This window comes from Pyxicephalus adspersus, chromosome 6, assembly GCF_032062135.1.
Source record: "Pyxicephalus adspersus chromosome 6, UCB_Pads_2.0, whole genome shotgun sequence".
In the NCBI taxonomy this organism is placed as follows: Eukaryota; Metazoa; Chordata; class Amphibia; order Anura; family Pyxicephalidae; genus Pyxicephalus; species Pyxicephalus adspersus.
The window spans coordinates 100,239,059-100,266,501 of NC_092863.1; the positions used below are offsets into that span (position 1 = coordinate 100,239,059).

The 27,443-nt window shown below is 39.1% G+C and overlaps 1 protein-coding gene across 3 annotated transcripts in view; it reads left to right on the forward strand.

Moving 5' to 3' along the window:
- The window catches only part of EPG5 (ectopic P-granules 5 autophagy tethering factor), a 67,721-nt gene that overhangs the window by 16,121 nt on the left and 24,157 nt on the right, over positions 1-27,443 (forward strand). For 2 of the 3 annotated variants that reach the window (XM_072413509.1, XM_072413510.1), the window contains exons 5-27: positions 663-770; positions 2,532-2,605; positions 4,729-4,834; positions 5,749-5,863; positions 7,636-7,786; positions 8,919-9,074; positions 9,288-9,445; positions 10,039-10,193; positions 10,996-11,136; positions 11,775-11,939; positions 12,891-13,010; positions 13,723-13,961; positions 14,084-14,224; positions 15,476-15,620; positions 16,302-16,499; positions 16,677-16,787; positions 17,397-17,519; positions 19,648-19,814; positions 20,435-20,662; positions 22,992-23,115; positions 23,599-23,743; positions 24,763-24,937; positions 25,726-25,888. In XM_072413509.1, coding sequence (XP_072269610.1) covers positions 663-770; positions 2,532-2,605; positions 4,729-4,834; positions 5,749-5,863; positions 7,636-7,786; positions 8,919-9,074; positions 9,288-9,445; positions 10,039-10,193; positions 10,996-11,136; positions 11,775-11,939; positions 12,891-13,010; positions 13,723-13,961; positions 14,084-14,224; positions 15,476-15,620; positions 16,302-16,499; positions 16,677-16,787; positions 17,397-17,519; positions 19,648-19,814; positions 20,435-20,662; positions 22,992-23,115; positions 23,599-23,743; positions 24,763-24,937; positions 25,726-25,888 — 3,408 coding nt within the window. Of the gene's footprint in view, positions 1-662; positions 771-2,531; positions 2,606-3,760; positions 3,911-4,728; positions 4,835-5,748; positions 5,864-7,635; positions 7,787-8,918; positions 9,075-9,287; positions 9,446-10,038; positions 10,194-10,995; positions 11,137-11,774; positions 11,940-12,890; positions 13,011-13,722; positions 13,962-14,083; positions 14,225-15,475; positions 15,621-16,301; positions 16,500-16,676; positions 16,788-17,396; positions 17,520-19,647; positions 19,815-20,434; positions 20,663-22,991; positions 23,116-23,598; positions 23,744-24,762; positions 24,938-25,725; positions 25,889-27,443 lie in introns of those variants that run through there. The other variant, XM_072413511.1, reaches the window with a different exon arrangement.

Genomic DNA, 27,443 nt, shown 5'->3' on the forward strand with positions numbered 1-27,443 from the left:
TATTTTGTTTTAAATCCAATACAAAATTATTTGAATTTCCCGACGATCCTCCTGCCGGCATCGGGAAAATCCGGAGATCGTCGTTGCATTTGCCGGCTGGAGATCGAGGAGGAAGGACATGTCCCCAGGACCTGCGGGGACCAGTAGGACGCCGGGGGACAGCGACAGAGTAAGGTAAGTGTTTTTTTATAAGTTAAAAGCTACCCTGAGTGTGACTCGGGAATACTGCTTTTTGCGTGGAAAGCCACCCCGAGTCACACTCGGGTATACTGCTAGGGGGGGGATAATGGATTTTGCAGTAATTTAATTTTATGAAGAATGCAGCTCTGAGTGGCTGGAAGTCTAACAGCCTATCTAGCAGACCTAACAGCAATGATCTTTCAACATAAACTTGCTTGGATGGGCAGTGGTGGTAAACCACCCCCTACTACCCCATTTAATCCCTATGGGTGTAGAGATACTGCAAGGTGCGCCTTGACTGTAGGCTCGGTTTCTGGTGGTGAGCAATCTTACTGCCTGTATCAACTAAACTCTAAACATAGTTGTAACATCCAAAGGGGGGGAGGGGCTCGATCCAAGAACTGTGATAAGGAGAATCTTTTATATATAATACATGTCGTATGTTATTGGTGAACTTGTCTAATTATCCTCTTGTTATTTAGGTCTCTGTACTACTGAAAGTTGGCTGTTTAGGGGACCATCTCTTTCTGCTAAACCACATACTGCGCTGTCCAGCTGGCATTAATAAGTGGGCTGTTCCCTTCATACAGGTAAGCAGTAGTAGAGGTAAGTCTATGACCTTAGTCGTCCAATCACAGAATTTTATGCACAAGTCTAAGCACAGAGCAATAAAAAGACACTCTTGCCATGCAATTCAGAGGTAAGTCTATGACCTTAGTCGTCCAATCACAGAATTTTATGCACAAGTCTAAGCACAGAGCAATAAAAAGACACTCTTGCCATGCAATTCAATGGTTCAGCTTCAGAACATCTATTAAACACTGTTATAATTACAATGGACTGTTGGACATCCATGAGTTAGAAGTAAAGGCCCAATGTAGAGTGTGCACTCCAGATATTGGGGAAACCAATGGGCGCAAAGGAAACTTGCTGGGGATTAGCAAACAAATGTGGTGTCTTTACACAAGTTTATTTGGATAATTTTACCATTAGATAGGTTGCCAGAACCCTTCATTGTAAATTCAGGAAAATTGGTCAGCATTGGGTCAACACCACATAGCATATATATATATATATATATATATATATATATATATATATATATATATATATATATACAGCATATTAGGTTAGGTCATCAGCATTGCAATATGTGATGTGATGAGCATGCTGGTCTTCAACTTTCAGAAGCTTCTTACTATTGGCCCATGCAGGGCAAAGCAAACAGTCCCTATTAAAACCTAATTTTTTTTACTTGTTATGCAGTTGAACTGAATAACACGTAAAACATATGTTTTCTAAAAATTATTATTTAATAATGTGTGTCATACAGCAAAAGCTGCCTAAGTTAGCAGCATATCCCATACAGCACATTACCCTGCAAATTGCTACAACCAACAGTGCTTATGTTCCATGATCAGTGTAGTTTATTGAAGCAATACGCAGACCACTGCGCCTTGTGAAAACAGCAGTCAGGGTCTCAAGTGTGTTGCAAACAAAGTCAGCATTTATTGTACTAAAAACACATACACTACTAAAAATAAAATGTACCTTGATGCCTTGGACCTCAGTTGGGATTTAACTTCATGTTACCCCAGTAGCACACATTAACGATCACTTGCTGGGAGTGGAAATGCTAGGTCATATCTTCAGTTTGTGATTGCTCATATCCCACTTCCTTTTTGGTTCCTAAATAAATACCAATGGTTGGTGTCAGATGGATGACCACGTTTCACCCTCAATGAAAAAAGACAAGAGCTGTTTCTTCTCCCTGTGCACATGTTGGATATAATACCCCTCCTATTCTGAACCACCAGTGTAAGATCTCGCCTCCCTTTAAGCAACAGGGTGAATAGGATGGCAAGGAACTCCACACCTAGCAAGTTTAAGAACAAATAAAAGAATTACAACAAGTATCTTTCAATATGAATGTATGCATTCCAACATATTGAAAATGCTCCCTTATGTGGACATCCAAAAGACAAAGTACAAAGCAAGACTACTGCTGGGTGCAGAAATCTTGGACATGATGCCAGTAAATTGCAAATTTGGAGACATACTTTCTGTATCTCTTCCATCAGCACTTAAATGAAAGATTTTTAAGAGGAAGTTGGGAAAGCAGCTGGGCCATCACCAGTAGTATTAGACACTCCAAGATGTGGAAAGGACTATGATGTGCAAGGAGGGAGGAAACTGTACTAAGAAATGGAACTGTTCTTGAAGTAACTAGAGATTTCTTTCAGATTTTACACTGTCATTTTACACAGAGCGGCCATTATTGTATTATATTTTCCAATACATATGGACATACATGCATGCTAATTCTGAGATGCCATTTTTGTTTTTTTAAGGTCCGAGTTTTGCACAATCCAGCTGGCGTGTTCCATTTCATGCAGCAACTTGCCGTCCTCATGTGTCCTGTCAGGTGAGATGTCTTGGCTGATGACTGTAATTTTCATTAGAAAGGGCTGGGAGAGGCTGTTTTAAGGTATTGGCAAAAGAAGCTGTTACCTGAATAATGATTTTCCATCATGTTTACACTGATCCCACATACCACCTGCTGACTTAGGTCTAGAAGACAGTATTTCACTTTCAAACCAAATTCTAATTGAATAAAGTGAACCTGAAGATCAGTTAGCAGTTGACTAATCATAAGGGTCCTATTCTTGTGTTTTGATTGGATATGGATAGGTCAGACTCAATAATAAATATCCATGAAAAAAACCATGTTAGGGTTGTATTGACTATACAAACTATTGCGTGCATCCTATCTAAATTACGATCACTTTTTTCTGCGAAAAATGATCAGAAAGGCAAAATATTATTGTGGGGAACATTTTTTTTTTCTCTTACTGATTGATTACCAAGTCATATCGATCGAACACAACATTTGTAGAGGATCTGCTTGTACTAGGCCTTACAAAGCAATCACATTGATGTTCCTAGACAGCCTGTTAGTGTCTGTCTAATGCACTGCCTTGCTTCTTCCTTCCTATGCCCGTAAGAGGTCATGGGGGAGATGTACCCTAGGGTGTACCCACGTATATAAAATATATAATTAAAATAAATACACATTCAGGGAGTGGAACATCCTAGTAATGGCCTCAGCTAGTGTGCAAATATAGGAATCTCATTAAAGAGATGTTACTACTGTGTCCCTAAGAGATATTCAAAACCTTTAAAGGATTTTATTAGCACTAAAAGTCAGATATAAGAAAAACTCTCTCAGTAATGTGTTCATTAAAAACATTACTGCATGTATTCTAACACAAAAATGTCAATAATATGTTTCTCGGATATGAATTCCTGTACACAACAGCATTTGGAGCAGAAGAGTGCTGTACTCTGCGCCTCATTACAGGGCAACAGGGCTCCCACATTCCAAAAACATGCAGTTAGGTTAATTGGCGTCCCCCAAAAACTGACCATAGAATGCAATATTGACATATGGTAGGGACATTAGATTGTAAGCCCCTTTGAGGGACAGTTACTGTCACGACTATGCACTTTGTACAGCGCTGCGTAATATGATGGCGCTATATAAACACTGTGTAATATTAATAATAATCACATCCACTTCTTCCTTTTCTAGTTCCATGTTTAGTGAAGGGGGCTGCAGTGAGGAAAAGTAAGGTCACTCACCTGACCTGGCTTTGGTGTTGTAGTCTGAAAAACAAGACTGAATGAGCACTATTACAGTGTTTCCCCGAAAATAAGACCTACCCCGAAAGTAAGACCTAGCACTATTTTCTAAACCTGCCCTAATATAAGACCTACCCCGAAAGTAAGACCTAGCACTATTTTCTAAACCTGCCCTAATATAAGACCTACCCCGAAAATAAGACCTAGTGTAAATCTTTCCAGTTCAGAAAAAAACCCACCCAAAACTGTAATTCAGCCTAAAAAATCTAAAGCTTAATACCCCCATCTAAAATTTAAAATCCTAATCTAAAGCTTAATAATCCGCACGCAAGCCCTAGCGCCTGTTTTGCACAGCTCGGCTTCCAGGCTAAAAAAGCTTTCGTTTGCAAAAGCCAGAGCAGGGTTCTATAGGCCTTTGCAAGTCTATAGAGACTTTTGGACAGCCAAAGACCCTAGAAGCTATATGGAGCTTCTGAACCAATGCTTGTGAAATCAGAAAGCCTGCACAAAAAACGGACCCTTTCGTTTTGATTCATTTTATAACTTTTTTTCAAGAGTTTGCAGGCTGTAAAAATGCTTACAAAACCCTAAAAAAACGAAGATCTGAACATGACCTTAACCTTTAACAGATCCCCCCACGAGCTTGGTGTATCACTTTCCTTAATTTTCGATTTATCATTCTTTACTTCAACAAGGTCCTGGCTGGCTCATCTTAATACTGCACGTGTGCCATTTATTTTTGTGTGTAAGCTATGCTCTGGTGGACCCATGGAGGCCGCATTAGTACAGCTTACCTGCAAGAATAAATGAGACCCTAGGACTGATGCACAGTATGAATCAAAGGAATTCAGAGGAAAGATCACTGAGGCCATAGATGAAACCTTTCCTTTTTGATCTTTGTTTTAGAAATCGTGCTGACTTCCTTTGCCACATGAAACCCAACGAGAGAAAAGGCTCCTCGGCAGGAAAAGAGTCTGGTAACTGGACACTGGTGGATGAGGGGGGCGAGGAGGTAAGATAAATCTCCATAGAGATATAAGAGTGTTTTTTGATAGATGTAATTTTGGGACTTTGAAAATCTTATTATTGGGAGTATTATGATGTGAAAATAAAGTATATGACTAGGCAAACTATCTTTTGCTTTTTTAGTGATGAAGTGTTAGATTAGTGTTTCCCATCCAGGCTTCCTCCAGAGGTTGCTGGGGGTTCCTTGAGCAGTTTGTGACTCTCAGATCAGTATAAGTGACACCAATGATCTTTTTTGCTATCTGTAAGGGAGACCTTCTTCTCAATGGCCAGCAATGTATGAAACATTTTTCCTACTGACTACCACACTAATTTACTGAGCTGTGGATATAGGATTTATAGGAGGGGTTCCCTGAAGACCTGAAAGTTATTTTAAGGGGTTCCTCGAAGGTCAAGAAACACTATGGTAGGTTAGACCATTAATTAAGTTTTTATTACTGTTCCTATCCCCATTGTCACTGAGTAAGGAAGTAAAAGGAAATTAGGAAATGCAAAATTTTAAACTTGTTCTTAGGATAACAGGGGGAAATAGCCCAATGGGGACAAGTGGTTGTGGACAACTTTCTAAGACAGGAGTTATCCCCACTACCTTCCTGTTGCATCCCTGGGGCAGGAAGTGAACAAAGATGTCCCCAGTAGTAACAGGCAGATAAAAAATAACATGGCAGGGTTTTAACCCTTTATTACTGTATCCAAAACTTAGCAAAAAGGTATACTCACAGTATTCATAAACTTATATTACTTTAACTTATACTACTTTTATAAACGTATATTATTTTAATCAATTTTTCGGTGAGTGACATTCATGAAGGAGGAGAAAAGATTTGACATAATGTTATTGTCCTGTACAAATAATAAATACTGTATTCAGACACCTTTCCCTTGTCCACCATTTCCTAGGATGAAGACCCAGAGACGAGCTGGATGTTACTTTCAGAAGAAGACTTTATTTGCCTTTTGGGACAGTTCCCCTTTCATGAACTTTTCAAGAATGTTCTAGGGTTCAGTTCAAGAGGTAAGTTGTTTTCAGTAAAAGCTAACACTCCCATATGTGAAGATTCAGAAGGTGATTTTATCATATTGGGACAAGTGGGGCATAAATGGAGGAGTCTGCAGCCTTGGCAGGAACTTAAAACAGAACTAAACCATATTTATACTCACCTGTCCCAATTTTTGCAGTCACCTTTAGATTCTTCTATTTTCTCCTCTTCCTTCTGATCTTCGATCATCTTGATTGGCTGGCCCGAGTAAGTTCAGGCCACCACTGGGATGTGCCTGGTATCCCAGCAGCTAAATCTGAGCTGTGCATACATAGGTCAGTGATTTTGACGGGCAGGTAAGAATGCTTATTGCAGAAGTGGCATCACCTGCCCCTCTCTGCAATAAGGCCCTGCCTGGTTACACATTATTAAAGTTGAACTTTAGTTGTGCTTTAATATTGTTATTAAACTTTTGGAATGAAAACCAAATGATTGCAAATGTAATGAGGTCAGTGCAGTGCTTGTGAGCTGGTGTAACAAACCAACCACTGGTCTGTACCTATTTAAAATTAAACATATGTATAAGAAAAGGTCTGACAAATCGCTGCTGCAGTTTTTTCTGACACTAGCACAACCTTCTTCTTTCCTCTTTGCTTCTTTATTCTGTTCAGTGCCTGTTTTGTTTACACCTGCACCCTGTTTGGGCAGCAAGCCAATATTAGCTCTTGGAACAAAAATTTGAGATGGGTCAAGTTTGTTAGTTTCTGACTAACACACTCCCTACTTTATGAAACACAAAATAAATAAAAAAGAACATGGTTTACAGGAAATGGGGCGCATTTATTTAGCGCATGGATTTCTGTCCTTGTATGTAGGTGGTACATACATCATAGAAGATGTACTTGCTAAAGACTCCTCACAGTCTAGGACTTAAATTTACAGCAGTGGTACATACACAAACTATTAAAACTAGGAATTTTAGCATAAAGTCAGAGGGAATAGCCACGGTTGCTCAGTAGTTATGTGACTGTACAGCACCACCTTCAGGCTATCAATTGAGGTGGATAGTGTGGCTGGGTGGTTTAGCAAACCTGGGATGGATTTCTTGAAAGTCATTTGTTATTTGCTATCAAATGTTTTCAATCCTAGACTAGGTCCATTTCAGGTTTGCTGAATCACCCAGGTTCACTGATAAACGTATCTTTTTCAGCCTTGGATATCTTTAACAAATCAGGCCCATAGAACCAAGAGCGTTCAAGCAGCTTTATGCAACTGCAGTAAAGAGAGAGGCAACAGCCACAATGATTTGCAAAATTATCCAGCACCAGATCCATATTTATAATAATGGGGTTATTGGCAAAGACTGCAAAAGTATTATTTATTATTATGATTTTATGTGCTCAAGCAACAAAACTTTTCCCAATCCCTAACAAATCACAAATTGTTCGCCATACAGTCATGACCCTTGCAAGGATTAGGGAGGATAACTATATACACAAAGCATGACAGCTAAACAGAGATCCTGGGGAAGTGAAGATGATTATATACTTCTAGCAAGGATGGTACTGGAATAAGGAAATTATAATATCCTTAGCATGAATACAGGGTCTAGAATATCCTTAGCATGAATACAGGGTCATTATATTATTATATGTGCAGCATTTTCATTAATATCCTTTAGATGGTTAATTACAATTTTTATATCCATATTGTTTTATATAGAGCACTCAAATTGTTTGTTTCAAAACTTTTTTTTTTTATGAGAACTTAATAATATTGATTTTCTTCAATCTCTTTTGTTTACTAGGGGAATATTTCCCTGAGAAAACCACTCCGCAGGAAATGATGAAGATCTTTGCCTTTGCTAACTCCTTGGTCGAGCTTCTGGCCCTGGGCTTGGAGACTTTTAACAGAGCGCGATACCGTCAGTTCGTGAAAAGGATAGGTCGCATTATCCGGTAATCGGTGTTATCTGTATTGCACTATGGAATGAACATCAGTAGTTATGGCATGTTAATGTAATGTGTAGATGAGTTTTAGATCCCCGTTTGAACCATACTGAACCAACCATTGAAACACATCTGTTTTGGTATTTTGAGGTACATGTTAGGGGCTGCTTTGGCCTTCTCAAAACGACTATAGAACACCGTATTGCATGAATAACTACATGTAACCCCTTGCAGGGTGAATCAAATAATTGGCCAGTGCTACCTGAATGCTATGAACCATAGTATTGTATCACAGAGACAAGTACCTTGCCAGTAACATAATTCAGCATGGGAGGGAGATGAATGTTTAATCTGTTGCAGTGAAGTTATGATTTACATTTAAAATGATGAAGGAAACAATCCTTTTATGTGAAGTGCAGGAGACATGAGAAGTCATGGACCCTGCCCCAAAGAGCTTACAATCTAAAAGGTGGGGAAGCAGTATACAATAGGAGGGGGGATATAGAATGGTGGGCGAGTAGTCAGGGTTTAGGAGACAAAAGAAGACAGTTAGGCAGGTTTGAAACGATGGGTTTTAAGGGCTTTTTTAAAGGAGATAGTAAAGGCTTTTTTAAAGCAGATAGGTGCAAGCTGAATGGGATGAGGAAGACCATTTCAGAGAGTTTGGCAGTTCTAGAAAAGTCTTGGAGTGTGATGAGGTTATGTGTCAAGTGTAATTTTGCAGAGATACTGGCAGCTCAAACCCATCAGAATCTGATGCTTCCTTGTCTGTCAGTTTTGTTATCTCCCGCTGCATGCTTTGGTTCCTCCATCTGGCTTCTATTTCTCTTCAGGAGACCGTGGTATAAATCCAACAGCCCTTTACGTTGCCACTGAGCATGGGGGGAAAATTACATTAGAAAACCCAGGAATTGTTGTTTCTTTTACTACTGCAAAAATCAGTAGTATAACCAGTGTGGGAGAGATGATTTATTCCATGTTTTATCTCTAGGGGACATATTATTGAAAAGTTTGATTTAAGCGAGAAGGAAATATATATTTTAAGAATATTGACATTTTCTTTTTAAATAACATTTTCTTTTGAGATGTGTTGGTTCTTTCATTCATGGCTGCTGGCACATGTGCTTATTTTCTTCTTTAGGATGACATTGTGTTATGTTGGTGACCACTGGGCTCTGTACTTGAGAAATAACTGTGATAAAGGGCAGACGTCCGAGCTGTACTCGTTGGGGAAGCTGCAGGCGGTGTACGATGAACTCTTCGTGACTACTGTCCTTCATGTGCTAAAGGCTAAGAGGTAAGAACACTTGATAAACAACCCCCCCCTTGCCTTTTTAGCAAGTAAATTTAACCATTTATATATTAATTGGCATGGATGTATACTACACATCCTGCCACTCAAACAGTTAAAGCAAAATACACACCTCAGACACACAACACCCTCCTTTTTTAGGGTATTTTTATATACTTATCTAACTTTTATGTGTTGTATTCTGTCCTCACTTTTTAGGTTGGGGATTTGGCTGTTTATGTCTGAGATGCCTTTTGGGACCCTGTCCAGCGGCATGCTGTGGAAGCTTTTCTACCTCATGCACCATGCAGAAAGCGAGAATGTAGAGAGCCTGTATTCTGTGATTGACGCATCTACTTGCAAATCTTCTCTCAGTGGTATATAATTACTGTGTTTCCTATCTCTGTGTAAATGGACCGAGCCAAATAAGAAATCAGAGATTGTAGTTCACAGCAGAATTATCGCTCACTATGAACCATGGATTTTGATAGGGCTTCCAGTCCTCTTTTGCAACTGAATGTCAGGTCATAGTTATAGGTAGAGCTCTGGCACTTCAAAGCACTGTCAGTTCTTCCCTTCCTTTTGCATTGACCAGTAAAGTAGCCCATCATGATTTGGTGAGATTCTTGAATGCCTGAGATGAATGCCCAAAATCTCATAGTTCATTAAAAAAAATCTTCTTCTCTGGACTCTAATACACAGTTTTTGCATTTTATTGTGCTTTACTGTGAGTTTCCCCTCTTTTTGGATTTTTATGTTAAGCATGAAGATCCTTGCATAGGTAAGAATACCTAAAAGTTAAAAGAAATGGGTGCAGCACCTCTTGACAGGGGATTTTATTGTTGGGTCCCTTAAATCTATGAGCCAGGGATAGCTCAGTCTATCTGGATCCACCTGTTATAGCTGTACCTCTGACACCAAGATGGCTGTTTAATTAATATTTTTATTTTTTTATGTTTTTTCCTTCTAGATCTGATAAATCATGAAAAATTTGTGAATTATTTCTCCACCATGAACAGTTCGGAGGGCATCTGTCTTCTCACCACATTTGCCCAGATAGCACAGACCAAGCAGCATGATATTGATGAAGAGCTGGTTAAGACCATCGCTTTGGAGATTTATGAAGTATGTGCTGGGAATGTGTTTTTTTTTTTAGCTTTTACTAAAAGGTGTTGAAATCCACCCTTGTATTCGCTTTCTGAAATTTCTTTCAGGAGGACAGGGAGGGAAAGGGTGAACAGCATTCAGGGCTCTGTTGATTTTCACAGTGTGGAACTTTGAAGATGCTAATGTCATGGGCAAGCACAGAGATCACAGCCACACATGCCCAGCAGCTCCCTAAATACTTCTATGGATCCATAGAAAACTTGGCTTAGGGGGCTTTGGAAAACAGCTGTAAAAAAAAAAAAAAAAGAAACTTTTGAAAATATTTGTTGTGCTTAATGTGTATGAAGAGAACTGGATGTAAGAAAACAGGAAGCCATGGCTATGGCTAGGGTTTGAATGTGTGTGTGTATATACACACACATTTTGGGAGGGAATAGGAAGTATATTCTCTTTTTCTCTGGCTTCTGCCAGCAACACCTAGGTTAGGTGATGTCATACTTATTGCAGCAAGATTTGGGGAATGTAGAGTAGCCCAAATAATTGTTGAAAACTAATGGTGCATCATCATCTTGCAAGACTTGAAGTATTGGCCATTCCTTAGCATGATAAATGAGTACATTCTCTGACTATTTTACTTGCAAGTCTTTTCATACACTTTTTTGCATCTCAATAAGGTGCTGATCGGGCAATGGGAGTCACATTTAAGAACAACTGCAATATTTTACATTTTTGATTGAACTTGTTTTAACATTTTTCGAAAGGTCTGATATAAAACAAAGCGAGTAGTGGGAAAATTGCATAATTCTGTTTCTCTGTCCAGGTGGCTTATGTCAATCTGTCAACAAGAGAGGCTTATTCCAAAGTGGGACGTGAGCTTCTAGCCTCTATTACCGCTTCACACAGCAGCATCATATCTGTTATCTTGGAACGAGTCCGAGAGACCATCGATAAAGTGGGAATGGTAAGATCTTATTTCATTTTTTAATGCTTTTCTGCTAAATGTATATAGATTCCTAACAATGGCATTTTAGGTCAATGTAACCAGTGCTTATATGCAACTAATAACTTCTATGCACCTGCATCTGGCAAAAATGTGATTCAAGTTTCGGGTGCACTGACCTTTAAACAAAGGGTCTTGGCCTGCGATGGGAGAGTGGGTGGGTTGTGTCCAGAGAGTCAATCCGCCCATCGCCCTGAGCCTGCGATCCATACTGGAGACATGGTCCGCGGCTCTGGCTGGAGCGCCCTCCCAGCAGGATCCTTCTCCGGATCCTGCTGGGGGGCACAGTGGTCATAGCCACGGTTGGCGACCGCTGATTTAGGGAGGTGATGGGAGGTGCAGAAGTGCATGTAACAATACAGACAATAATTTAGGTTAAATTGATTCTGTGCTTTTCCATGTGCAGTTCTTGCTGGCCTTGTACCTTTAAATACCCTGCAAGTACAGGAAAATACCCGTTATTTGGCATATATTTAAAAATGATATAACTCAGTGTTTAGGTTTTTATACTCCCTAGGTCGGCATTGACAGCTTTAATATTTGTTTCTGTACAGATACATTAAAAAGACAAAGAACATATTTGTTTTGCTGTTTTTTAGGTTTCACTGTACTTATTTAAAGAATTACCCCTACACCGCTGGAAACCAAGTGCCACAGAAATTGGAGTCATCAGGGACTGGCTGATCAGCCACAACCTCTCAGAGGTGGAAAACAAACTGGCCTGTATCATCCTGGAGGGACTCAACTGGGGTACTGACGAATCGGTATGAAGACAATAGCCAATACTTTAATACCTATTAAAGTGGGACTCAGGTCATGTTTTTAAATAAACATATTGCTCCTAGCCTATAATAAGTAAATTGCATTTTTTTCCATAGAGCAATACTTTTTTACTTTAATATTATTATTATTTTTATTTATTTTACTAAATGCTGATAAATGACAAAATACCCCTGCAGCCGGGCTCCTACCACACTGTGAGGGTTAAATATACATTTCTACCTAGGGTACCAGTAAAAAGAACTTTCTCTTATCTGATCCTTTGCTCCTTCAGGTAATTCCTTTTGGGCTTCTGGTCCCTTAAGTACTGTTCTCTCTGTCTGGTGGTTTCAGGTGTGTTGTCCTCGCTACAATGTAGGACTAGCAGTCCTGCATTGTAAGTGAGGACACCGAAAGTCTGCTAACAACCTAGAGAAAAGAGGAGTGATGCCTACTGCAAAGGATTATGTGAGTAAAGGTGCTTTTTACAGACAGCTTGGTCAAAGACAAACATTGTGACATAGCACAACTATAGGGGTAGATTTGTAATTTATCCGGAGTTAGGATTTACCCTTGTCTGCACCAGCCTGTGCCCTAGTCCTCCACTCATCAGAAATAGAATGCGGGCAAGTACTTCTTCAACATCCATGCCCCATTCCAATGATCTAGATACTAGTCCTGAACTGAACAGAATTACCACGTGATCAACAAGGGGGTTGAAACAAGACTACACGGAGACCAGTATGATAAGAAGCTTCTGCATCCTGGTCACCACAGCTGGAACTGGGTAAACAAAAGTATAATGGGCCTTAGGTTAAGGGCTCTACTTTATTCTGGTCTTCATCAAATGTGTATCCCAACAAACCAAATGAAACAAAAAATATGGTAAAAGTTATTTGTGATTGGTTCTCCAGTAAATGAGAATATGATATTTGATGTTCTTGATTCCTTCACAGAAAACTCTTCACCTTGATCACTCTGTACATGTTGAGGTGGCCCTGATGGTTCTGGAGGCTTATCAGAAGTATATCTCCGATAAACCATACACTGGGATCATCTCAGAAAGTATAAAGCAGGTTGGTTCATCCAAATGCAGAATTCAACTGATTGGGTATTGCTAGATATGGCTTCTGCCTAAGGCATGACTGTCTTCTAGTATATATAGATATCTTAATGAATATCTGTAGCCAAAAAATTTTTGGATGGAGTCAGTTCATCAAGTCAGTCAGTCAAGATGCCAAAAAAACCCCCTTTTAGGGTTTTAGACCATGCAGACCAACACAGTGTTTCGGTTCGCAGTGGTCCCCTTTGTCCTCTTTTTGCTTTAGATTTTCAGACTATAGCTTTTCATTAGTGGATTACTAAATAGCTGCTGGCTGTCAGCGCTGTTTTTGAAATTAAGTTTTGTTTCACGTTACCCGTGGTCATTGGAGCCTTCTTGCCTGTACCCCTCTACAACAGTTGTACAGCTGTTTCTATTTCTATATATAATATATAGCTATTATGTATAATATATAGATACTAGATACTGAAGCTGGATTCTGTGATTCCTTTATGTATTTTTTAAGAGTATTTATAGCAAAAACCTTTGCATCCACATACCTTTGTCTTAGTGGCAATAGCCATCCCTAGATTTTCAAAAACATCAGTAATGAAGAAATAACGTTTTTTTTACTCAATCCAGAGTGTGAGACAAAGTGAGAAAAGTCAGTTTCTGTATTATTTTGAAATGATAAGATTAATTTAATACTTCAATTTGTAATCCAGTCATTGTATGGTTTCCATTAGGTTTCTTACCTGGCCAGCATTGTTCGAACTGGACAGACTCCAGAAGCATCCTTCAACCAGTGGGCTTGGGATTTGGTCTTGAGGCTTAAATTACACAGAAATGATCGTCCTGAGCAGCTCTGCGATGCTGTGCCGGATCTGACAGAAGCAAATGTTTTACACCCTGTACTAAAGGCTGTAAAAGCCAGTGTACCCATTGGCTGTTACATCGCCCTGGCAGCAGCTTCAGTTGGGCACACGTAAGTTAGCGTTGCTTGGTGGTCTCTCTGATGTCTGTTTTTATGTTTTGTTATTTTTTTCCCTTCTATTGAAAACTCCTGGCATACATTTCCATCCTATTTTACTTGTTCTGTCTTTGCAGTGTGGATAAGTTTTGTGCAGAAGGTGTAATGATGCTGGGGGATCTAGTACAAGCAAGACATCTGCGTGCTGTGGTCCACATTTTGGATAAAGTCCTGCAAATGTTTTATCCATGTCCCAGCTATCTCTTGAAAAATGAGCTGTGAGTACTTTTTTTTTTAAACACACACAAAAAAATAGTTCTACTCAGAAGTGTGATTTTTAGGTTAATCTTCATGGGCTTGGTATAATTAGTAGATCTTCCTGCTATGAATCCTGAATCCTGTCTGTAGATTGTGAGCTCCTCTGAGACAGTTAGTGACATGATCACTGCAAGCACTCCATGTCAGCACTACATTAATATTTCTCTATTAGTAAAACATTCTTCTAAATCTTATCATTTATGGTTTCCCAGCTATTTCTGTGAATTACAGAGCACCTTGCTCCTATGTTATCAATTTGACGAGAGGGGTAGGTGTAGTCCTAAAACTCTAAGGTGAAAACACTTCTCCTCTATATAGACACAGTATACTGAATAAATATTGTCAGAGACAACACATCAGAAGAAGTTTGCCTGGTTGTCCTACTGAAACCACAGACAAAACTGTCCTGTAAGAGATAAGTCACTTCAATTAGTTTTTCACTGTGAATTCACTTTTATTCTCAGCAAGGTTAAGGATGCAGTAAAAATGTGATGTAAAATTCCCTCTGCTGACTCAATATGAGAACATATATTATTCATATACTTGGTATATTAGCTTGAGTGTGTGTGTGTAAATGTACGTGGCGGGAATCAATTACAACCAATAAAACACATGGATCAGGGAATGTTGGAGAGAATGTCAGATTCCCTGTTTTATATATATATATAGAGCCCCGTATGTTTTGCCTTTTTGATACTTACCTTTTCTCAAAGTCTTTGGGCACTTCACAATGCACTGCAATCCTCTTCTTCAATCTTCCCAATGGCAGTGGTAAGGGATGATGGAGGGAGCGGTGCAGCTATGATAACATAGCTGCTCTCCATGTTACTTTATTGTAACTAAAGGAGGCTTTGGTGACAGCAGAAATACCCCTAGTCTTTCAGTATAAGTGACATTGGATGTCATTCACTCCAGTAACTGAGGACATTTGCTAATGAAACAAAAGGACTGGGGAAACGGCTCTTGATTTTACCTAACTATTGCAGTCTGAGCTGCTTTTTTTTGTTAACGCCTTATGGTTTTTATTTAGTTTTTTAATTAACTTTTTAACACTGCTGACTTGTATCATGATTTATATTTTCTCTCTCTGATGGAATAGAAATAATCTGTATTGCTGAGAAGTATATGAGAATGAATTATTCATTGTCTATTAATAGACATAATCTCTATAAGTTCTTCTGCGTTTATTCTTCCTATTTTCTCCCCTTCAGGTTTTTGTCCTATATACAGCTATTCCTGCAGCTAGACAGTGGCGTTCCTCAGGGGATGACTATGCAGATGACTCACAAGGTCACCCAGCACCTGACCTCCATAAACTATGGAGAGAATGTGAAGCTGCTCACTAACATGATTCAGGTGAGAAAAATGTTGAGAAGGATGGAGGAAAGGATTGGCTGCTCTGATAATTGAAGGTCATATCTGTGAAAAAAAATTGGGTTAGCACTGCCAAATCTGAACTGGTTGTTTGGCAGATGTGGTCATTTCTAATGATCTTAAGGTTGCATTCCAGACAAACCGCTAACACTTGTTTATAGGTTTAGATTTATATCCATCTAGGTTTGCCACACAGCACAACCCTGTCTTGCAGGGAAGACCCAATTTTTTCATACCGCAGTTGACTTCCACTTTGAGGTCTTATCTTTCCCTTAGCCTGGAACTGGGCAGCAGAAACAAGGGAAGCAGTGGACTAAAAAGCTCATCTCGAAAATTCCTTTCCCCTCCTGTCCACATTTAAATTGTCAATGTGTTAGCAGTGCAGCACAACTGAATCTCCCCTTTCCTCTGCTGTGCAGACAATTGCAAGTTTATTACAGATTGCACATAGTTTTTTTGTTTTGCTTAGCATTTAGGGTTTAGTGGCAAGGAGACCAACACAAATGGTAGCTATCATTTATTAATCTCTTCTTTTTTCAATAATATATTACCAGTATATGTTCTGGTCTGTTGAAGTATGTAGAAGATGGTATATCCCAACTGCCAATCTCCAGAAGGATTATGATATACATAGGGGAAATTACATGTCATTTTGTTCTTTAGGCCCATATTGCTGCTAGCACCAAACCTAATGAAGTGGGCCCTGTGGCAGTGCTGGAATTCTGGACTCAGGTTCTCATAAGTCAACAGCTGTGGCATAGAGATAAAGGCAGCCTACACCTCATGGACCAGCTGTGTAAATCAGCATTTAGATACATGGAGGAGGACTGCGTACAGAAGCTGCTCTACCAACAGCACAAGGTAACATACACACTGGGCACTATCCATAACATAAGACCGTTACATTTACAACTAAATAAATACTTCCTCATTCATCAAGATCTAAAAATCGCATACTGTGCCGCACAGGTTATACCCCTCTTCCTGAAGACGTGAAGTAACTGACCTGCTTCTCTTATTTCCATCTTTCTTTTTTAGGACGCTCTGGGATATCACTGTGATCGCGGAATTTTGTCCTCCTTTGTTGGCTGGATTGTGGCTGGCAATGTGACTCCATCTTTTATTGATTCCAACTATAACCCTTCTCAGGTAAGCAAAGACTTCCCTAATGGAGACACTGGGTCCTTTTTATGATAAATCTTGATTTCAGACCATTTTAATGGGTTCTCTGTTCAGGTCTGCTCCTAATTTTATAATAATTTATTTGGTGGTCTATAAAACATGGTTAATATATTCTTTATTGTTTTTGTGCATTTATGAGTTAAATTCTTTAATAATTATACCAGGGGTACTCATTTTATATGAAGAAAATAACCTGTCAGTTTTTTTTTTCCTTATCAATAAACACCCTCTTAGATATTTGTGCCCGCTAGAAGATTTTATTTTTATTCCTGTTCTGGTGACAACTGATTATTTTAGATTTTCCTTCCTTTGCAGTCCTGGTAACAGGACTGGTAACAGTCAGCAGGACAAAGAAGGTAAACTTCTCCAGTAGGGATCCAGACAGTCATAGGCCAGGGTGCTAAAACTTCCTTACTCCAAAAAAGTTTAGGCTTTTGCATGCGTTTTACATTTTTCGTTATTTGTGATCTGGAGAAAATGTTCTCATTTACTTGGGCACAGTCTAGCAGAACAGCAGTTTTTCCATCCTGTCATTGAAGCATTTCTAATACTGTCATGCACTAATTGTATTTTCAGATATGGTTTTCATGGACTGTGCTGAATACAGAGTCTTTGTTTGAAGAGGATTCACAGTTGCGGCGGGTTGTCGAATATGAGTTACTCAGCAATCCTTCTATGTCTCCAGATCAAGCTCTTAAGGTATCTCTTCCAAGGAGCCAATGAACACCCTTAAAGTGAACCTTTCACATCAAACTGGAAAACCATTCTGTATGCATGTACAATAGAAATCCTATGAAATCAGTGACATTTTATTATTTCATTTCCGATATCTGTCTGCAGTCTGTATAAACTTATCCTTCCCAGAAGGCACTGACTATTTCATAGTGTATTCTTAAACTTTGGTCCTTTTTTAAAGAAAAACCTACATTTGAATTAGTTTTATAAAGCTTTTCTGAAATGTGAATTAGGATGACAAACAAAAATTTATTCATGTTGGGGTGAAAAGTCCCCTTTAAATCTGGTTTACTATTAATATGAATATGTGTATTGCTTCCTTTCACTTGGTTTAACTTACTTGTAGATAATAAAGCCACCTTTCTTAGGGATGGACCAAAAAATTGCAGGATGTGACAGATAAATCACAGAAGCTAATTGCTATTTGTATAATTGCATACCCTGGATTGCATGGGTTCTGCCGTGGTCCATGTCCAAGATGGCATTCCAGTAATTAAAGTTCAGATTTCTGTCATTAACATTTGCTTTAATTATATTTGTACAATAGGAAAACACTTTTGTAATATAGTCAGGAACACCAAGCAACATTGCTAATATAAATTGTTTCTACACACAACCAGGAGCCCAGGATCCAAACATATTGGGGCAGATTTATTAAAGCTCACCAAGGCTGGAGAGGATACTCTTTAATCAGTGAAGCTGGAAGATCCAGCAAACCTGGAATAGATTTTCTTAGTCATTTGCTATTTGTTAGCAAATGTTTTCAATCCTGAACCAGATCCATTCCAGGTTTGCGGGATCACACAGCTTCATTAACCTCCCTAGCGGTAACTCCGAGTGTGACTCCCGGTTGAAAAAAGTTGCTAAATGCATTAACCCCGAGTCACACTCGGGGTAGGTAAACCTATGGGGGGTATTAGTAAATACAGCCTTACCTGATCCACCGGTGTCCCGCGCCGACCATCGCCGCTATCTCCTTCTTCTTCCTTCTTCCTCCGGCCGGCTTCTGCACACGATGAGTAACCGGGGAGTTCCCGGTGAAGTTGGTGCGTGTGTACGTTGCCGGCGGGGTGGGAAATTCAAAATCTATTTGTATTGCATTCAATACAAAAATTGCATTCAATACAAAATTGAATGCAATACATTGGATTTTTATGTGTAAAACCAGTACATTGTTTTCAAGAACATTTATTTTACAGTATATATATATATATATATATATATATTTATATTTATTTATTAGTATGAATATAATATGTATTTTAAAAAAATTAAAACATTTGTTTTTTTTTTTAATGTAAAGATTTTTTAATTTATTCAATTTATTATTTTTACATGATGTGTTTTAAACTTTATTATACTCATACTATTATATTATACTGTAAAATAAATTTTCATGAAAAACAATGTACCGCTTTTAGACACATAAAACCGGAAAGGAATGAACCACTAGAGAGGTTAATGAAAATGTATCTGCTCCAGTCTCAGAGAGCTTTAATAAATCAGGCTCAGTAATGCTAGTTTACTGGAGAGAGTTCAGGCTGTTCACTTAGCAAAGCAAATTTAGAAAAAAAATTGACATACGGAGTATACCCAATTACATGCAAGGAAGTCTTGCATTCACCAAGCTAAGGGTTTCTGACAAAAAGCTGAGCTGCGCATTTGCACCTTTTGTTTGCCAGGATACCCGGCAATCCTGGCTTCCCCTGTGCATGCCAGGAATTAATGAACTCCTGCATTACAACATCCTGGCACAGCAAATTAAGACAACTAAAGATCCACTACAGGAAGACAAGAAAAAAGATGATGGTGATTCCCTGTGAGGGAGTGGGGACAGATGAGTAACATGGGTTTAGTTAGGCTTTTAAAAATATTGCATACATTGAGACATGATGTGAAGGATATTGAAAAATACATTTTAGGATTTACACTTACAACCCAAATTTAGAGGTTTTCTTGTTGTCTTCTGCAGTTCTCTATTGCCTACATTGTTTGATAAGCCATTTGTCTGCCTTACGTGTGTGTGCGTGCATCTTGGTGTCAATAATTTACAGAACTTCTGTAGTGCTCATGCATTTCTTTGTGTTTGCAGAAAGCCCAGCAGCAGCTGAAGTTGCCCATTGTGCCTTCTTTACAAAGATTGCTGATTTATCGCTGGGCTCACCAAGCCATGGCTACTCCGGCTGATCATCCCCTCTTACCATTTTTTTGGCAAAAGTTTTTCCTTCTGTACCTGAGCCGCCCTGGACCTCAATATGGGTAAGAAATATTGAAAAATAATTTCATGCATTGCATTGTTTATTCCAAGAGCTAAAATTATAATATAAAACTATCTTGTTCTAGAAAGTACATGCAGACATTATTCATTGGTCACTGTTTTGTTTATGTTACAATGTTTTGTAATTTGTGTGGTAATATGGCATCGTTTTTATCAAAATAATAATTTTCACAATTTGGATAAATTCAGTTTAAATCAGCTAAATATATTCCAGTCTAATTGAAGCTAAATGTCTGTCCCCTTTCAGGATATAACAGAAAAAGATCTGTGATCCTTATGAAGAAGCAGTGGTCTCCTTGCATAGGTTTTATATGCCCTATAATAAATCAGACCTATAGCACTCCAATCAGCAGGGGACATCTTTGAACTCCTTATTGTTTTTTTAGCCATTTGGGCGCCTCAGTATCCTGTATAATGAAAAGTCAGAATCAACATGTGACTCTCATCGAAATGCATGCGCAGGGAGCTTCTATTTCATTCCCATTAACATTTAATGATCTGTAAACATGGGGGAAGATTACCTAAAATTTAAATAATTGAGTTGTATTTAGTAGCAGTAATATTAGTCCAGCTTTGTTGCTTAATTGTGTTCTCTTCTCAGGTTACCGGTTGAGGGATGCATCGGAAAGAGGTTCTTCAGCAGCGCAGCCCACCATCACCTCCTTAAACAGATGAAGCGTCGCCTGATAGAAGTGGCTGATTTTCACCATTTGGCAAGCAAAGCCATCCGAGCCCTTGGCCCAATGGACGGATCTCCGGTCTTCTCAGACTCTGGGGGAAACGCACAGGAGTGTATGACCTCTCCAGATCTGCACAAGGAGCTGGTCAGGTAAGAAATCCAACAGTTGCAAACTTGTTATATCAGTGGTATTCAAGATTTAAAGAGACAACAAGAAAATTATACTTAGGTTTTAGGACATGCTCCCTGAACTCTGAACGAAGTATCTAAATCTAACCTGATATCAACCTACTAAAAAACAATTGAAGAAGGCAGCACTAGTAACCTAGGTGCTTTGCATAGTTCTTGACCGTGAGGTCATGCTTCCAGGAAGGGACACCCCAAAGATGAGTCTAATAGTTAGCTGCAAGGTCAGTGCCAAATCCCAGGCTGGAGCCAGTCCTGGATCAGGCTGTATTGCTTAACTTCAGAGTGATCAGACCCTGGACGTGCGGTCTGGAAAGATTGCTTGGGCCACAAGTTTGGCTGAACAAATTTACAAAACCATAGTCGATTTACGTTGATAGGAATCTCACTTTGTATAAAGTGGTTTTGGGCTGCCAACCCTTTAATGCGATTATTATTTATATTAGTAAACAGGATTTATAAAGTGCCAACATACTACACAGTGCTGTACATTAAATACAGTTTGCAAATGACAGACAGATACAAACAGTGACACAGGAGGAGAGGACCCTGCTCCAAGAAGCTTACAATGTAGGAGATTGGGATCTAGGACAATGCTAGTAAATATATACAGAAAGAAAGATAGAATAGGGTTTTTTGGCAAAGTAGTTGTTTGTAGAAGAATTGTGAAAAATTGCAACCAGTTCTGACAACAATGAGGTCTATGAATTTAACAGCCTCTTATAATCATCAGACGTGCTATGTGACACCAAATAAGAAATAACTTTGCCAATACTGTGGGATGTCCTTTCCTCAAGACCCGAGTTTTCTGTATGTATAATTATCTTCAACTAATTCATTGTTACAATATCTTTTACCCACCCCTGAGGAAGCCAAGTGGTGAAACGCATGGGGAAACAAGTTTTTATCCTTCTAAAGAATAACCCTACTTACACACACAAGTTTTTGTCTACTAATAGTTCCCATTCCTTGACTTATCAAATGGGTTTCTGATCAGTTCTGTATCTATTTGTATTAATGATGCTAAGCAACAATACAAATAATTACTTGTATTCTTTATATACAAAACTATAGTCAACAGAACAGCCCACAGTTGTGTAATTAGTAATATTGGTGTCACCTAAGCTACTTTTAAGTAGCATTTGAGGAGGGACAGTGGTACCATGAGCCATTCGGGCCTCTAGCTTCATTTGAACACTACCATATGCTTACAGGAGAGAAGAGCACAGACATTGAATGTATAGTGTATCAGTTTGCTGCTTCATTGTCCAGCAGGTCGGCCAAGCTGTAATACTTACATGTCATATAAAAGGTTGGGTTGCTGACAAGACTGTCCTGTCTGACTAGGTGTGAGAATCACAAAGCTGTTTGGACAGAATATAACCAGTCATGACTTCACTTACACAAGAATCTGAATTTAAAGGACTTACATTTTTTTAACCATGTATTTTTTTAACCATTTTTTAACCATTTTTTCAACCATATTAGCTTTCTTTTGAAAGTCCAGCTTTTTCTTTGAGAAGCAGGAAAATGTACATGTGTCAAATGTAGGCTTGCACAGTTGTAAGGATTAAAACTTGACTGTTCAGATTCCTATGTGACTTTAGTTACACATGTTTTGTCTTTCTGTCTTACACATGTTTTCATTACTGTGGGAGTGCAAGTGGGAGAAGCTGGCTCGGGTGAGACCTATCTACCTATAGGCAGATAAAAAAATACAAATGAGTGCAACATGCAAAGTTATCATCAATACTTTATGTATCCGGGTCACGGCACAATAATGTTGTTTGGAAAATCGATTGCATAGAGTACTCAGCAACCCCAGTCGTCCACAGAGACAAACAGTTGAGGTTTATTGGCAGATTTACAGACCAATCACACAGCCATGTCAAGTCAGGTTCACTTAACTCATCTCTTTCAATGAATACATGAATTCAAAAAAATCTATTCTATAAATACAAGTTTAAGACGGTATTCACAACATTAACGGTGATTCTTATTTTTCAGATGACCTCATCAATAGGATTATAAAAAAGGCTTTGAAAGCATAGGGGGTTGTTATAAAATAAAAACTTAATAACGTTAAAAGATCTTCAGAGAGCATCAGCTTGTCTGATTGGTCACCGTGAGAGTAAACAATGCTTTATGAATTAAGTTCATGAATTCAAGGTTCAAAATGTTTGATAATTCTGAAGACTTATCATAAAACATTTCCCATATATGTATTTCATTTGCGTATTTGTTTGCCCTAGGTTCAGTGCTAAATCTCAGGCAATTTGTCCTTTTCTGACAGGTTATTTAATGTGTTTATTGTGTGGCTGGAAGATGACAAGTTTCAAAAGGGAGATGTCTACATCCCATCCCTGCCCAAGCAGTACGACCCACATCGGCTGGCCAAGATCATGCGCAGGGAGCAGGTGAGAGCAAAATAAATGGATGGACGTGGCAGTAATCTAACCCAGTGATGCTGGAGATTGTAATGGTTTATCATGACGTTTATCATGCTTTATGGTTTTAAAAGGGTTAAAACAAGTTTGCAGCTTGAGCTTGTTTTAAATGATGGCAGAGGCTCAGGACTTTTGTGTTAGGGCAATCTGAGCAGCTGTAAAGCTGTGCAATCTTTCCTACATGTGGCTAAGGGTCTTCCCTGACTGCATATTAGCCCTCTTACCATAGTAAAAAAGTAAAGTTAAAAAATATTAATAAAAGCAAAAAAAAAAAAAATTAAAGAGCCCAATAAAATAAAAATAAGCACACCTATTATGCATGTGTGTATGTAAGTGACAATTGCCTAATATTTGGGTTACCAGACATACTAAGCTTAAAACTGTATAATCTTGAAAGTTGGGGGAGAAGAGACATTTCATGGTGCATTGTCTTATGGTATACTCCATCCCTAGAACCTGTGGATGGAATTTATCAACATGGAACGCATTATGTTTGAAATTCAAGAAACTGTCAATGCCTGGAACCAAATCAAGGTGGAAATGGATACCAGTTTGCTGACTCCAGCTGTTACTGTGGATTCCCTGCCCTCTGCTGCAGGTACAGTGTGAACTACTAATTGCTAATTTGTAAGGTTATTGTGGCTCTATGGCCACATGACATGCTGTGTTCAGACTAAAACCAGGCCACATAGTTGTTAAAGCTGCACTCCCAACCTTACCTTATGTTGTGTACAGTTGTATAGCCTTCTCTCCCATAAGGAAATTGGTTGCTCTGATTTCGCTACATACTGTGAGCTTTTCTCAATAGGCCTGATTTATTAAAGTTCTCCAAGGCTGGAGACAATACACTTTCATCAGTGAAGCTGGGTGACCCAGCAAACCTGGAATGGATCTGGTCCAGGATTCAAAACATTTGCTAGCAAAATACTTTGAAGAACCCCATTCCAGATTTTCTGGAATACCCAGCTTCACTGGTGAAAGTGTATCCTCTCCAGCCTTGGAAAGCTTTATTAAATCAAACTCAATGTGCTCTCAGATAGAGCCCACCTTGTTTCCTAGCTGGAGGACGTCCATCATCATAAAGCTCTTTCTACTATAGCATAACTGCCACTGGCCCACCCCTTTCTTTCATTGAATTTAGGTTTTTATCATGGAGACTCACCTTTATATGTAGGCATAATGTAGAGTCATCAGCTCCTGCAGACTGACTTCTACCCATCAAGACATTTCGATACTGAACACTTGTTACTGAGGCAGGGTGCCTGTATAGTTTCAAATATCTATGTACATCACCCGACTGGCCCTTCTTGGATATCCCTGATCTACAGTACCTGCATTGCATAAAGAAGCACAGAGGCATCTAAAATATGAAGTGAAATGATAATAGAAATATTTTAATAAATTTTCATTATCATGGTGATGAGGAAGAAAAAAAGGGACGGAGAAAGCCCCAATATAGGAAGAATAAGTTTCACATTTATTTAGAGTAGATTGTTAGAAGTGAGCATGGTCAGATCTAATAATAACTTTTGCTGTGAGGGGATTTTTGGCACAATATGTTCATTCTTCTATTCTCTTTCCGTATGTCTTTTTTCTGTCTGTCTATTTTGCTTCCAGCTGCAAAGGACAGAATCCTTACTAACCTGAAGAAGCACAACGCTCCGGTCCCAGGTACCACCTTGCAGCTGATGAAGTCACCTGTACCGGTCATTCCGCAATCTTGTTTTCTCAACACCCAGGATGCTATGAAACTTGTTCACAAAGACCTGACAGTCCTGCAGCAGCATGCAAAGTAAGTCACACACCAATAACAAAACTTAATAGAGCAGGACAGGCTTTATTCCTGTTACAGAGGCAAAAAAAAAGTTATTTATGCACAAAAATATGCCCACTGTAGCTCGGCATGGTGTGAACATACTTTAAATGATCAACACACTGGACAACCTTGGATAACTTTGCTCAAGGATAGGGGTCAGACATGACACAGTACTGAACAGTTGAACTTTTGCTAGATTTCCATAGTCTTCTTCTCCGGTTACATTCTCAGTTATATCCAGTTCATTCTAATGTTTCAAAAGACTGTATTTGAAATAGGTGTGCAAAGCCTCCCGTGATACCTAAGTCACGCATCCCGGGAGGCTCTTTGCTGCTCCTTCTGCGCATGCCTGATCTTGGCCATGCACAGAAGGACATCTTTCTTTAATGAGAGAAAGAAATTTTCCGATCTCACGAATACGTAGTGAGATCGGCAATCTTTTTCCCCATGTATGTCACCTGATCTTGTGCCCGTGCAGTAGGAGATCATGGGACGTACGAAGAAGAACCCGGAAGAAGATGGTGGCGCCAATTGGTGGCGCCAATTTCTCTGTGCAAAAAGAATACCAGGACAACTTCTAGTGATTGGGGTATCATTTAGAATGAATGCGCCATGTTTCATTAATGAACACAAAGTGCTTTATTGTGCATTGCACTTAAAAGTTGCAAAAGTGTTTGGTGTAAAAAAAAAAGCGCATTCTTTATTAACAATACATTTCCAGGAATTTTTTTAATGGTGATTGACGCTTTATTTTTTTGCCCCAGAACTGCCTCTATGCGAGAGGCCCAACAAGTGGCCTTAGACAGCGAGATGCTTGATACTATCCCTAAACTCTACGTCAACAGAGAGGAACAAATCGAAATGAAGATAGAGTGTCGCAGCAACCTCAATAAAACCTGCAGTGGGCCGGCAGTTGTGATGGTCAAGGTGAGGGGCTACTGCATAATCATTAACATTATCTGATTGAATGATGGTGGTTCTCTCAAGCTATCATTTACTCTGCCTTGGACAAGATAATCTCTGCTAATTACCTGGTAGAGCTAAATGCTTATTAATGTGGGCAAACTTTTGCCATAATTGGGTACAAACTCCCCTTTTTGTAGGCACCCTGTAGGTTTAGGAAGCTGTCACCACTGCATCCTCGAATCTGACATCTTCATTGCCAACTCCACTGCAGACTTTTTGGCCTACGGTGATCCTCTTCAGCCTCTGGAGGGCCAGTGGTCATGTAACTCTTTCACAGGAGTCATATCTGCCATCTGGCTCTATATGCAACAGTGCTGAGCTTGCACTGTGTAGTTTAGGCAAAAAACAAAAAGCCACCAGGTACCAGGGAATATTTTTTTGACAAAGGGGACGTTGCATGTCTCTTTTGCTAAAAACTGTACCCCATGGTGACTTTTTGTTTAAGGGTTTAATTACACTTTTAAAATCTCATCAATAGGATTACAGTGAACATTCCAGTCCCAGGGTCTACTAAGGGCTACCTAATTGACTTTAGGCCCCCAGGTCAAGCAGGTAACAGACCGTTGCCAGATCTTCAATGGTTAGCAGTCTCTTCCATTTTAAATTTAAAAAAGTGTTAGACTTAGTGTTGACTTTAAGTCACAGCTTTGTGTATAGCCAAGGTCTGACAGGGATTGATCTAAACATAAACTAAGGTACCTTTCAGTATTTTTTAAGCTGTTCATTTTCACATATTTTGGGACCTGACCTGTCATCTTAAACAAAGAGAGCGAAGCAAGTTTAGATTGTATTTTCTGTCACTCTTCAACGTCCCCGACTTGGAAATTTCCCAAACACTTTTAAACCTAATACTTTTATGGTTTGTTTTTGATAACACTACAAACAAAAAAACAATAGTGCAAGTGAAATCGTATAATGTGTATTTGTTATTGCCAACCCTTATTTAATATTCAGAACATTAGCTAACACACAAAGAAACAGGGAAGGGTTATTTGGCAAAACTGCGATACAAGCCAAGAGACTGTCCCAGTGTCCGTCTCCAGACTTCTCCAGAAAGTCTGACCGACCTGAGAGCTGCCGCCGCAGCTTCTCACACACACTTCTCATAATTTTGTTAGATTGTGAGAAGCTGCGGCTGCAGCCCTCAGGCCAATCACACTTTCTGGAGAAGGTGTGTATACCAAGTCTGGAAACAATAACCACATACAGATCTTATGGAGTTAAAAAGTTTTGTCTGTTGGACCATTTGGATCCACATATTGGGTACCAGTTGCTCCAATAGACTATCAGATCTGATTACTCACATAATAAACATCCTGAAGAACTAAAATATTCCACTCTTCATGGATGAAAATACTTTGAAATTCAGATTTCATTCCAAAATAAGCATATTATGACTCCTGAGGAAGCCCATTAAGAGCGAAACGTGTTGTGATTGAAGACTGTTTTCAACTGTATACTGATTGAATGTTATACTGTGATTTCTATCAGTTCTGAATAATTCAAAGCAATAATC